The sequence below is a fragment of the Sporothrix schenckii genome (genome assembly GCF_000961545.1).
Source record: "Sporothrix schenckii 1099-18 chromosome Unknown Cont45, whole genome shotgun sequence".
Lineage (NCBI taxonomy): Eukaryota > Fungi > Ascomycota > Sordariomycetes > Ophiostomatales > Ophiostomataceae > Sporothrix > Sporothrix schenckii.
The window spans coordinates 104780-118434 of NW_015971146.1; the positions used below are offsets into that span (position 1 = coordinate 104780).

A 13655-nucleotide genomic window follows, 5' to 3' on the forward strand; every position below is an offset into this window, starting at 1 on the left:
CGTTGAGACGCCCGCTGACTTTCATAACTTACAAATTCACGACGCTTTATTATTAGCCTGATGAAAGGAAAGTCGTAAACCCGCTGTGGAAAATTGACAACTGAATACGCTTCTGCTGGTGAGCAGTATGTTTTGGAACGGTCGAGGGTAGGAAAGCTGTAAGAAGGTTTAGTTTGCGGGTCTGGATTAGACGTACTCGAAGTGCGTCTTGATAGGCTGATGGGATTAATTAAGACACCAATGTGGAGTGTGTGGTTTTACGTCGTATGTCGTATGTCGTAAAAACATGAAGAAAATGAGTCCAGCTATTACATCAAAACATAGGTGAGTAGCACAGTGGCGCGCCACGTGACAGCGCTTAACCCACAACCCACCCACTGCAGATATTACCTACTATTGGCATCAATCCTCTTAGGTAGCCAAATTTCGAAGACTACCGACTTTCACTTCAACGTCCCAAGACTAGGTTTTATTCCGAAAGTAGACCTGTGGCACAAATCGACAGTCCTTCTTCGCCATGGTAGAAAACGCGTCCTTATCACCAAACCCCGAAGATGTAGCCGCCGCACAAGCGCGCCGTCGCAAAGAACGCCGCGAGGCAAAGATCAAGGCCGGTGGCTCAACGAGACTGAACAAGATTTCCGGTCTTGGCGGGGGAATACAACGGGGTGAGCACTCAAAGTCACGGCACGGGGATTTTGGAGATGACAGGGTGGTTTCAGAGAGCTGCGAACACCACTGAGTGGGCTAACATAGTGGACTAGATCCTCCATCAACGCTCCCGAGTGCGACTCAAACCAGCTCTCAGGAGCATGACGACCCAGACGAGGTTGACATTTCTGACCACTTCTACCAACCTACTATCACGCCACGGTCGACCAACACCCCATCACCACCTGATGCCACCGCTGCCGACGCACGTCTGCGGCAGTTGCTGCTTGCGCAGCAGCAACGAGGGCAACAACCAACGAACCCCTTTCCCTTTGGTGATGGTCCAGGTGGCGGCGGCGATTCTTTCGGGGTTGGAGGAATGGCCGGCCCGGGCCTTGGTGGCAACGGCCGCGAAGGTGTTGATGGTGATCCGCTCACTGCTATGCTGTCCCAGATGATGCAGTCTATGGGCGGAGCCGCAAGCGGGCCAGGTGGACAAGGCGGACCGGGTTCTGGATTCCCTGGTATGCCTGGTATGCCGGGCATGGGACCCGGCTTTCCCGGATTCCCTGCGTTTCCAGGAATGGGGGCCCCAGGCCAGCAACAGCAGGCTCTGGCAAAGCCAAGCAAGTCGGCAGCACTGTGGCGTCTTGTCCACTTTGCCGTTGCCGTTGCCCTTGGTCTTTACGTCGCACTTGCTACACCATTTACCGGTACGCGAATTGAGCGTGATGCTGCCTCTGCAGAACATGCTGTAGGATCTGTCGGAGTTGTTCACGGCCCTGCAGCCGACAATTTTGCTCTCCACAAGCGCTACTTTTTCTACGCATTCGCCTCCGCAGAGACAATCCTTTTAACGAGTCGTCTTTTCTTAGAACGAGATGCCAATAGCGGCGGTGCGGGGAGTACCTTTGCCGGTGGCATCGTTGCTATGGCTATGGGATTTCTGCCGCCTGCCGTCAAGCGTAATGTGGAGATTGCTATGCGGTATTGGCAGATATTTGGTACCGTGCGATCTGATCTGTTGGTGTGCGTGTTTGTCTTGGGCGTCTGCTCATGGCTACGGTCGTAAATGGCAGAGCTTGTGCCGTTGTAGACCCGTCAAAAAACGAGAGAAAAAATAAGAAAATGAAAAGAAACCGAACAGCGTTTTATTACTTTATACAATACTGTGCAAGTTTTCCATATCGATTTGCCTAATCAGCCATTCGGCCTAGACTTGATGCATCACGATGCCTTGAAAACCTCAGGTCCTCACCGTCAAGTTACCATCTATTCTAGAACTGTGCGTGTATCTTGGTAGGGATATATTAAGAACAACGCCGAATAAAATATAAAAGATGAGAGAAAACCATGCAAGAATAAACCGTCCATAAAGAAGACGCAAGAGAAAGAAACGGAAGAAACAAAGGACTGATATATGGGAAATCGGGGAGCCGAAGGGCAACATGCATGAACTTACGGCACAAGAACGGTCTTGAGGACCTCGCCCATGACGCCGCGCACACGTTTGGGGTTTTCTTGGATGGCCGTGAACACAACGGCAGTGCTTGCTGCAAACACCAATGTTTCGCGCCACTGCTTGTCCAGGGGATAGCGACGAGGCAACATAGTAGCTAAGGCGCGTGGTACCACAAAGAGACCAATGTCCTTGCGCCGACTGGCACGCTCAATTAAAATGCTCCAGCCACATAGGCCACAACCGACAGCGGTGCAGAGGCCGGAGTCAATGGTCTGGCGAGCCGCGACAGACGTGCCGAGAATGAGTGGTCCGACGCGAGTACGGGCCAAGCAGACCCCGTAGAAGAAGAGCGTGATAAATGTTCCAAGAAAGGCTGATGAGCGTATGGCTGACAGAATGGCTTTTAAGACACCGCGAGGATTCCTGTTTGGCTTGCGAAGGACGAGCAGCAAACTCAGTGGTAGATATGTGGCCATGGACCAACGCCACGACCGCCACATGCGCATCAATGCGTGATACTCACACGATGGACCGCAATCCATGTGGACCATAGTGCACGGAAAAGGTACGGTTACTGCCGGATCGCCCCAGGAGAGCGGCCAACCGTAGTCCTGCGACATGCCTTCAAGAACACGAGCATCGGGCCCCAAATCCTTACCATACTGCAGCTGGTTGTTACGGCAGAGGCGGAGAGCGTTAATGAGGCGAGCATCGACAGCAGCAGCGGATGTGATCCACTTGTTGTATGCATGTGGTAGCCTTGACGGAGCATAGAACCATGCCCACATAACCAGCCCAGACGACATGGAGAAAATTGCTGGATCGACGAGGCGGCCAATCAAAACCTCCAGACTTGACCATGACCCTGCGGCAACTCGCCGAGCCTTGTGGCGTGCCCATAGTTCCCCCACAATGACATCGACCGCGCGCGTGACAGCGAAGAGCGTCAGATCAAGGGTGCGACCTGCATATGGTATGGTAGCGTTGGTAGATGGGGTGGCCGGTGTGGCAGCACCGGCCGTAGCCGTTGTCTTGGTGCCATCGGCTTTGTCTGACTGAGCTGTAGAAGTAACGTCGGAATTAACAACAACAGTTCTCGTGAGTCCTGGCCTTTGCCCCAGTTGTAGGAGACGTAGCCCGCCATAGGCAGCGACAAACGAGGCAAGCCAACGAGAGAGCCGTGTGCGCGCGGCAATGGAGAGACCCGGGGCAGACCGTGCCAGCAATTTACAAAAAGGGACCTGTAGGGCCCGAGTTAGCATGTGCATCAAGCCAGATAGGGCTTGTTTACGGGAAAGAGTTGAAACTCAACGGGGCTAGAGAAGCAGAGCTGTGGTGTACCTCGAGAAGTGTGCTGCCGCCAACAAGTGTGGCACAAAATGCCGGGAAGCGCCGCCATTCTAGCCCAGCACCTAGAATATGCCGCACCGAGTCACGCAGATATGCAAAGGACGCCTTTTCAGACTGAACTGGGGGGAGACCCCGACGCCGGCGGCGGTGCGCGGTGAAGTATGTAAGGAATACGGTGAGAAGACGCGGGGCGACACTAGATGCATAGCCAAGTAGATAGGCCCTCACGAGGGGATGAAGCTGAGGCGGGATGATTGCGTCTAGGCCTGCTCTGGAGCGGCCATGCTGCGGGACTGATGCTGCGTTGGACCATGGTGGAGGATCAAGTATTCGCGGCCCTTGCGATGACCGGTAGGCCGCAAAGGGTGCGGCCGGATGGGCCGCTAGAGACATGTTTCCCGTATCGTGGGAGGAGGGTGAGGGTAAAGCAAAAAGGGGAAAGAAAGTCTGTGTAGCAGTTAGTTTCGTAAACAGAGCCAATTTTTTTTTATTTAAAAAAAAACAACAACAACCCCAAAGATGCAAGAAACCACAGTTCGGACTAGAGTAGCATCGAGGGGCGGTCGGTACTGGGTCTGACCCCGTACGGGCATGCTCACATGTACCCAATGCGGCCATCCAGTGTTACGCCGCCCCTTTTCCCCAGGTTGATATATGGCGCTCTCGGGGCCGACCCGATGTACCAAGCAAGGCCAGGGCAGGCGGGCGGGGGGGGGGGGGACCGTGGACGCGTTCACGAGCAAACTGTGGCGTCAAGTGCGCACACGCGTAATGTACGTGTATGTGTGCAACTCACATTGAAGTTCGCAGGGAAGTGCCACGGCAGCAATAGCAATTGTGGCAGCAAGACACGCCGTGACCTGGGAGAGCGTTCGAAGCGGCCTCAATGCCGGATAGCGTAATGCTCGTCGTAGTTCGTTTGCCGTATGAGTGTGGTTTACGGTTGTGGTCCCGTGTTCATGATGCTCGTCGAGGACTGGGTCGTCTTTCCGTCACGGCTGGCACGTGAAAGAAAGCGCCAGTTCCATCATTTGGGGGCACTACTTCGTAGCTGCGTCGCGTCTAGGCGTGGGGACGGGTTCCAATAAGCAGGCCCGGCAGGTTGTGGTGTTTCGGGACTTAACGGCGGGCACCGGCTTGACAAGGAGCTCTCCTGTCGTTGTCTACGGGAGAAGTGGATCATGCGCTTCGTTGTCGAAAAAGTTACTCCGAGCAAGGAGGAGTCCTCCCGCGGCATAATTTGCCAAACCAATATTGACAGTGTTCGTCGTTTGAACTCCAACGTATGAAGGAGCATGGAGTAATTACGTCGTAGGAGCTGTGGCCACAACCCCATGTCAGCATTGAGCGCGTCGACGAATTGGAACTCTTTCTGTCTCTAGTACATGCAAATAAAATGGGACCAAAGTAGCTCATACTTCCGCAGCTGAAGAAACAGTCGCATTTGACGGGTATTATTACACACAGACGCCATTCCCTAATTCGGCAAGCGTCGGCTCAGCGGTTGTTTCCTCTCGGTGGCATGTGAAAACGGGAACATTGAGAGCCAGCGAGGGGCTCTGCAAAACAGTGCTTGAATTCGCCACATACGCCAGAGCCAACCCGTCTGTTTTAAATCAGTTGGATATTATGAACCAAAAAAAAATGACAAAAAAAACATATGTCTTGGGGAGGGAGCTGTGCGACCACCGTGCCTGGAGAACGACGCGTACCCGGTGTATTGTATGAATCGGTGTCCGGGGACATGGAGTCAAAAGGGAGGCGAGCCGAAAGCATGTGAAGCCTGGTGACAAGGGCCGCTAAGGCCACGCTCGCCTTCAAGTGTGCGAGGTAATGCCGCCGCCTTTCATGCATGCTTTGGCGTGGGGAGAAAGCGGGATGAAAGTGTCGTCTCCCCAAGTGACTTTTGTGCCCTACCAGTCCATGCCCCATGGGCAGAGGATCTGTTGCTTCCCCGCAATATCCACAGATGACAGTAGGCCCCTTGAAGAAACGTCCTACGAACCGCCTTACCAAGACATATCTGACAAAATACTTCGGATGAGATGGACGTGCTCTTACAATTCGTACATCAAGTATTGCGTTGGCCTTTACTTGCCATATTGCCCAGACACTCATACGTCCTCGACGCGCCTCTTACCTTTTTCTTGCAACCTCGACGATCGAGGGACCGTCCTTGTCGTCTTTCTCCTTCGATTCTCTTATTGCCCGTTCGCAGGCTGTTGGTCGACAAGACTCTGCCCTGCCGGCTTGGTCTGTCCGTGCATCAACCCCTGCGTGCTGCAACATTAGCTGATATTGCCCTTGCCTGGTCCTCTTGGGCTCGTCCGTTCGTCATCCTTGCCGCCCTTTCGTTGTCGTGTGCTTTTTCGAGTGCATTCCGTTTCTTTTTCTTGATCTGGCCTTGACCTTCCCTGTACCGGGAATCCGTGCCTTAGCGAGTATGGTGCGGAGAACGCCAGATCTTTAATGCGCCTTTGCCTTTTCGTTCCCCAGGCGCACGTAACACTCTGCCATCGCCCCGCCCTCCCTTCCCGCACGATCTGCAGTCCAGTCTGGGCTTGCGAGCCGCCTGCCGCCTTCCTCCACTCTCCTCCCCGTCCTTCTCCGTACGTCTTGGTTCGTTACACGGTGTCTCCCTACGAAGCTAATAGACAAAAGTACCCGCGATCGCAACGAGAATATCGTCGTGTGTCTTATCGGCTCGCTGGCTGGCCTTTGCCCACTTCAAGTCCGGGGCTGCGTTTAGCACGTCTTTGTAGCACGTCTTTGTCTGGGCTGTTTTACTTTAGGGTCCTTTTTCAAACATACCGCGTGCTGGTTCCCCATAAAGTGCTCCATATTATTCTTAGGCCTGCGGATGAGGCTAGCCCGAAGCGTGCTAGACTTTGCGATGCGCTTGGTTCCCTAGTTGGAAACGGCCTTTCGACCACTGCTGGCTGCCCACCCACAGTTCCGTGTTGTCAGCCCCCACCTGCCCCCGGTTTTCTCCATTTCCCAGTGCCTTCCCCAAAAGCAAAACAAGGACGACTTTGTCGTAATTACCAACTAATTTGGCCGTACTACAGCACATTAGGTGCTTGCCATTGCTCAGGCCTCTCAGAGTATGTGCCACTCCGTGTGTTAATAGACCGCCCCCCATTCGCTTGCCGCGCCCTCTCCACACCCGCAAAACCCGCACGACAAAGCAAGTGTGGTCTTCGTCCCCATCTTTTCGGTCTTGCCCACCTCCCGTTCACCTTTCACATGCGCACAATTTTCCTCGCCCCGCGACAGCGTTTGCACTTCACGTTTCTTCACCTTCCAACTCTCGTGGCTCGACTGTGCTATCAATACCAACCTATGCTTGCTGGTAGTTCTTTGAATACCATCGCCATCTTCATCCCCGAGACGACGTTATCCCTCTTTTAGCTCGCAACCCGTCCGCCCCAGTCGTCCATGCCCCCATTCTTTATGGAATCCATTTGATCAAAAAGACGAACCACCACCTGCGCGAGTTCACGATCTCTCTACATCAACGACGATACGCACCGGCTTCAGACAACGCCAGCGACATATCATCGGGCTGGTTCTTTGACGGGATTGGTTTTGGATCTTTCATAGCGCCGTTTGCTGTTGCCTCTGCGCCTGACACTCGACAAACATACACCGACGACTGCCAGATTCTTTCGCCATCCTTGACTGTGCACTGAGCGTTTCTTCGCAGACGCTGCATCCTCCCTGCGACGTAACCTGCATTATTCGCGCCGCATCATCTGCGACACACAATTTCAACACCGTTGTCCAACGACCCGGGGATTTATGCCATAGCATTGTCGTTCTGGCCCCTGCGTTGTACGGCCCTGCCGGACAGTTCAGCCCTCAGTCATCGCCGAGACTGCGTGGGCTGCCAGGATAACACAAATTTCATTCCTATCGTTTCAACATACGCTGTAGGTCACGTCACCGTGGTTCCAATCGCGCCTGTTGTCCTGTCACTATTGCTAATCCGGGGCACAATCGCCACTTTTTCACCTTCTAGCCGCCTCAGTCTTGAGAGACGTCAAACCCATGCTTAGCATACAGCAACCGCCCCAAGCCATGGCCTCCGGGCGGCATATAGACTCAGAGTCGCCTATGTTTTTTGGGTGTAGGTCACCTTTTGTTCTGTACCCTCATTGCCTTGTCGTCTTACATACGCTCATCTGACACCTACAGACTCGTTTGGCGACGACTTTCCTTTCCTCCAGAACGCCCCCGAACCAGCACCCGGCGCCCCGCTCCTCTCCGACACCGAGCAAAATGACCTCAATAATTGGTTCGAGATTATGAAGTCCGACGACCGCATAAACGACAACGTCACAGGCAATGCCATTCACTCAGAAAACTGGATTGACATCCCCCAATTCGTAGGATCGTCTTCGTCGTTTGGCCAACCCCAGGACCTTCAGCACGCGTCTCTGGGCAACCATGTCTTGCCCCAAGATGTTTTCGACAACCTACCAATGTTTGGGTCTGGGTCTGGGCAAATGTCTTCTTCGCGCCTGGCGCCCCACCAAGCGGCGATGGCATCCGCTTCTCGATCCAACTCTTCACCCGCCCTCCCTCTTCATATTGCTTCCGGCTCGGGGCAGTCGTTTGTGTTACCGGGGGCAAACGTTGGTGTCGACCAGTCTCCATCCGATGATGTCGTTGCAGCTGCCAATACACTCTTACTGAATGGGCAACACGGCACACGCCATTCTAGCTTTAACTACGGCCAGCGCCTCCATATGTCCCAACCACACCAGAGTATCAGCGACTTTGCGCTAGCACCGGACTCGTCGCAATCGATTGCAACATCTGCCGCATCGCCATCGGCATTGCTACCGCCCGTTGGCCACATTGGTGGCTCACAACTTGGTGGCTCACAACTTGGTGGCTCACAACTTGGTGCGGGGCGCTTGTCAACCTCCCCAAGAGCACCAACCCGCGCGGGCAGTGACCTAGGCTCTTTGCAAACTTCCAGTCTGATCTTCTCGGCCGACGGAACTGCCGCTCAACAAGTGGCCCTCTCACCCATGGCGCCAACAGTGCACCGGCAAGGGCTGCTATGGGGCACAGATCAAAGTTTTGCACAGAAACAATTTACACCTCGGTCTGACAAGGAGACGACTGAGGCTTTAATGAGCGTTCATTTTAAGTCTATGGAGTGTTTGGAGCCAAACCACAGTACAGGCGCAACTCGGCCGTCGTCTCCAACGTATGAATCTTCATTTACAGCATTGAATTTGAAGACACGAACAGCATCATCTTTGGGTGACGTCGATGCAAACGGACAACTTGCCATGGCACCGCCGCGTAAGCGACGGAAGGGAAAAGGCACAAAGAGTGATGAGGCCGATCAGGACATCGACGACAAGAGTACGCTGTCGGCCAACGGTGTTGCAGGGGAAGGTGACGGTGACTCTGCGGATTTTGGCGCCGGGTTTACGAAGAACGGAAAACTGCGAAAACGCAAAGCAAAGACTGCTACAAACGGCCATCCTCCATCCCAAGCTTCTGCATCCCCGCCAAACCTGCTCCCGGCTGCCGCCGACCCAACATCTGTGGACGACACCGGCGCCAATGGCGGTGGCGCGGGCTCTACACCAAGCAAGCGCCGACGATCAGCTGCCCCCACCAAACCACCTCGCGAGAACTTGACCGAGGAACAGAAGCGCGAAAACCATATCAAGAGCGAACAGAAGCGCCGTACCCTCATCAAAACTGGCTTTGAAGATTTGTGCATTCTTGTGCCGGGACTGCAGGGCGGTAACTTGAGCAAGAGTCTTGTTTTGACAACGGCTGCCGGTTGGTTATCGGATCTCCTGGAGGGAAATAAAAGGCTGGAACACCAGCTCCGTTCCATGCCAAACACTGCCTTTGCAAGATAGAACGCATAGTTAGTTGACAGGACAACCGGCCATTGATTTCATATCTCCTGCCTTTTTCTTTTCTTCCTTTTTGGCTCTTTCTTACTTTTTTGGGTACTCCGTTTAACTTAATGATCTTTATGGCAAGGGAATTTGGAGACAAGGAATTTATGGATCGGTGAACTGCTACAGATGTTTGAGGTACCGATTCTGTGTAGTATAAATATGATCCGATGGGCTTTGTGCTCGATGTGGAAATTTACATTATTATTTTCGCTTCTTGCTTTAGTGGTTCCTTACACTGTTTATCTGACTAGGTTCTTTGAAGTAAAGGGTAGCTCTAAAGACACCATTGCTCTTCAGTTTCCTAAAATGTGGTACCGAGCATGTGCTGCCTGAGCAAACAAGGGCAAAAAACGGCCACATTTCTCGCATCTCTCAAAAGGGCTCTCCCCAGCATCTTCTTCTACACCCCAGCCATCGTCATCTCCATCATTAGCGTCGCCTTCGCTACTATTGTCACCAGCAGTGATGCGGTCGTCGTTGTACTCGAATCGATGGCCGTCGTGGTTTCCCAGGCTATTATCAAGACTATCACCATTGTTTGAGCCGTTATGTTGCCGCTTGAACATTGCAGCAATATCGCCTCCGCGACCAGCGACTGGGGTCATATTGGTGACGCAAACATTCAATAAGCTAACGGTCCAGGCCGCGCTACTCTGTCCGGAGGTAGACCCGGAACTGGTCCGTTTTCCCATCTGAACTGATGCGGCCAGCTTTCGAAACATTGGTACGAGGTTCCCCGCTACTAGGCGGTCCACGATTTGCTTGGGTGTTGAAGTGAGACTGAGCATGAAACCGGGCAGCGGTTGGCTATGGCTCATTCGCGTAAAATAATTGCCTGGCTCTTTGTTGTCGCTCGATTGTGGCACCTGGGGTCGTAGCGTTAAGCGTAATGTTCGTGGCCGAACCAACCAGGATGAGTGAGGGCTACGGATACCATCAGCCATGCTATATGTGACATTTTGTGTGCCTCTCGAGCTGACTTCACCTGCCGGCGCGGGCTCGAGAAGATCCACATACATGCGCCGTAGCAGTGATGTGGCCAGCTTGTGAAGCTCACTGGCAACGGCTGTGGCAGCATCCGGCCGCAGTGCCCCTTGGCGGGGACCAGTGTAGGTGTCTTCGATGCTGATCTGACTGGGCAAATCGCGACCGCCTCGGACGGGAGCCTCATCAACGCCATGTAAAAGTTGCCATACGCGCAACCCCGTAGGAATGTTACCGGTTGAGGCCAATATTGTGCTCGCAGTGCTGTGGCGATGCTCGTTGCTGTTGCCACCCAAGATGGAATCGAGAAGGCGAGGGGACATGCCGGGGGACGTTCGGATATCCATAACGGTTACCACAGAAAAGTCATCTTCATCTGTGGCGTCGTCTCCTCCCCGCCGTCGCTCGTCGCCGTCTTCTCCTAGATGGGCCATTTGGTCCGTCTCTCCTTTACGTACGTCTTGTTGGGAAGAGATGAAATAGCTGCTGAGTAAACTGCTTGTCTTGAAACCAATACCAGGCACGCTGCGCAGCGGAAGTGGATCCATGAACTGCCATACCACGGTATTCGCCTCCACATCTGTGTCGGCACTGGTATCGACACTGGCTTCCACATCACCAGTCCATCCAGCACTTAATAGGGTCGTTTGGTTTGCCGGTTTGTTTACTTTTCCCGCGAGTTTGCTTAATAGCTTGCTGGTGGCAATGCCGGCTGACGCTGTGTAGCCGGCATCATGCTCGAGGCGATGGCGCAAATGCGCAGCAAGGTGCGAGCCCAAAAGCAACCGCATGCGTGTATTAGGACGGAGGTCCATCTTCGCACAACCTTCCTTTGACGGCGCGACGTGAGCTTTCAGACCTTTATCCTTGTCTCCGACGATACAGCCGGCAAACGAGCTCGTATCAAACATGAATCCTTGAGGTCCGTCGGCGCCGTCGGACATGACAAACAAGTCATTTCGTGGACGAAATTTGTCAGGATGAGCCAGGATACGTTCGAGGTTCGCATCCACGAGAGCAGTGGCATCCACAAACATTTCATCCAGACCGAGCCGCTCCACGGGGGACGTGGGGCCAACGGCATCCCTCACTAGTCGGTACAATTGTTTAGACACGTCGCGAAACGGCGATAAATCCTCACCATCGACGAGAACAATGTCCGGACAGATGCGGCGAGCTTCGGCAATGCGCATGAGCTTCTTCACGCCGCGCCGTCGCGCTTCGTAGTTTGCTGTTGCTAGAATACTTTTCTGCGTGACGCCGACGCACCGACCGATCAGAGCACCGCTGGGCGCGCGATTCTGCACAACCTGCGCGTAGAAGCAGTCATAGTCAAAGTGCAAAATGACGCGGCCGTCGTTGCGGCGAGGCGGAGCCTGAAGAGCGTTTGTGGGGGCCAGGCAGGGCCACTTCGAATTGGCATCCGCCATATCGTGAAGACAATCGGCCAAAATGGCGGTCCACCGGGGCCAGCCGAAAGTCGGTAATTGTTCACCTCGAAACGACGCCGCAATGAAGGCTGTGTGGGTCTTTCCATAGTTTGTAGCCGCAGAGTCTGCCCAGTCGTCTACCAGCCAATTGCAGTTGTTTGGGATGGGACGGTAGAGAACAAGCAAAGGACGAACACACAAGATTGATGGGGTTTGCAGAGACAGGACCGAGTCAGCGAGTGTACGACGTACTGCGGAGCAATATTCTCTACAGAAGTACATCCACTTTGGGTTTGGCAACAAGCAAGGCCGCTTACAATTGGCTGGTGCGACTGCAGGGGAAAGGGGACACTAGACCCAATACGACGTAAGCCGGCGACTGTAGCCATTCACTCCATTCCAAGCGAATCCTTTGCCGCCACGGCGCTTCTCGCGCTGCAGGCGCACGCGGATTGGCTAGACGAAACGATAGGTGATGTGACGAGAAACGATGCAACGAATGGAGTGTGACGAGAGCAACGCCATGCTCCGCTCCGATCCTTCTGGCTGTGTCTCATGTACTTTCAGACGGCGGTTAATGTTTTAGTGTCGAAAGCGACCCATCGGATTGGACTGAGAATCGATGTCAAAACACAGAAGAATAGAGGAGAGGCGAAAGGTGTGGACGGTCGCCGAAATGGCCGCAGCTCTTGAGACAGAATCGTCGTCTTGATTTGTGCCCAACATGGGTGCTGGGAAAGGGGCGGGGTCGACAAAAATCCCGAGAACCAGTCGAAAGGAACTCTCCCAAGCCGAAGCAACAGGGACAAAACTCACGCCGCAGCCGTCTGAGAGCTGGGACGAGGGACCAAGATACAAACCCGATGGGTGATCACAACATATGCCTGTAAGGTAGACCCAGCCAGCATGCGGCAACAAGGTCATTGTGGCAAAGGGTCGAGAGCGCGATAGGCAGCTTAGGCCGGGGGAAACTCAACGAGCAAGCAGAGAGATTCAACCCAAATCAACGCAGAAGGAACGAAACAAGAAACTTGCTGCATCCAAGCAAAGCAGCCGCTGCGACGTCCGACGTACGGTGTTCATGGAACGCGAATTTAGACGCTGGCGTTTGAGTGGCTAGCTTAGTGCGTCGTATCTGCCACCCTCGTTGGCTCAAATGTCATCCTGGTGGCCCCAGCTCACCCCAACATGCCCCAAAAAACACAAGGCCCCCCATGTATCCAGTGTTCATTTGGTGTGCAAGGAAGGGCAAAAGTGATAGGAGAAAGGGACGGAAAAGGAAGACGAAAATCAGACAGGACGGGGCAGCGTGCAAGGGTTGGGCGCTTCGAGACCTTGGGTGGCATGACCAGCAATCCCTCTTCAAAATACGATGTATGGAGTGTCGTGTGTTTCGAACGAGGTATTTTGATTTTGATGACATGCAGGCCCTGTGATGGAAAATGTGGACAGAATCGGAGGACAACAAATAACGAAGGAGGCCGTGCTTCTGATGTCAAGGATGACCTGGCTGCCTGGATACAGACTTGCCTCTCTCTTCCGTCCTATCCAGCCGCCCATATCTGTCGTTTCTCGCAGCACTCTCCTCCTTTGCATACACAAACATACTTGCATATACTCCGTATCTGTATGGAGTGCGCCCTTTATGTACATCGTACGCTCCCCACACCTCGCTTCTCGTCTCGCTCTTGAATATCCAATCGTTCGCCGGCCTTCGTCAGGCTCTCCACCTCCTCCTTTCCTAGCACGCATACCCGCCGTTCTCGAATCCTTCGCGCCTCTTCCTTCTGGGGTCTGTGCTCTTCCAATTCTTTATTTTCCCCACTCTTCCTGTCTTTC

At 53.7% G+C, this 13655-nt stretch overlaps 4 protein-coding genes across 4 annotated transcripts; 2 read left to right on the top strand and 2 right to left on the bottom strand.

The window, feature by feature from the left end:
- Positions 1–517: 517 nt before the first annotated feature.
- On the top strand, positions 518–1723 carry SPSK_00292 (uncharacterized protein; the record flags this gene model as incomplete). The annotated part of the gene is made up of 2 exons (XM_016727266.1): positions 518–668; positions 765–1723. 2 exons carry the CDS (start codon positions 518–520, stop codon positions 1721–1723), a joined length of 1110 nt encoding a protein of 369 aa, XP_016586590.1.
- Positions 1724–2109: 386 nt separating this feature from the next.
- On the bottom strand, positions 2110–3856 carry SPSK_00254 (uncharacterized protein; the record flags this gene model as incomplete). The annotated part of the gene is made up of 2 exons (XM_016727230.1): positions 2110–3354; positions 3455–3856. 2 exons carry the CDS (start codon positions 3854–3856, stop codon positions 2110–2112), a joined length of 1647 nt encoding a protein of 548 aa, XP_016586591.1.
- Positions 3857–7543: 3687 nt separating this feature from the next.
- SPSK_00251 (uncharacterized protein) lies at positions 7544–9357 on the top strand (the record flags this gene model as incomplete). Its single annotated transcript, XM_016727227.1, has 2 exons — positions 7544–7592; positions 7661–9357. 2 exons carry the CDS (start codon positions 7544–7546, stop codon positions 9355–9357), a joined length of 1746 nt encoding a protein of 581 aa, XP_016586592.1.
- Positions 9358–9695: 338 nt separating this feature from the next.
- On the bottom strand, positions 9696–11816 carry SPSK_00239 (DNA polymerase iota subunit; the record flags this gene model as incomplete). The annotated part of the gene is made up of 1 exon (XM_016727216.1): positions 9696–11816. One exon carries the CDS (start codon positions 11814–11816, stop codon positions 9696–9698), a length of 2121 nt encoding a protein of 706 aa, XP_016586593.1.
- Positions 11817–13655: the final 1839 nt, after the last annotated feature.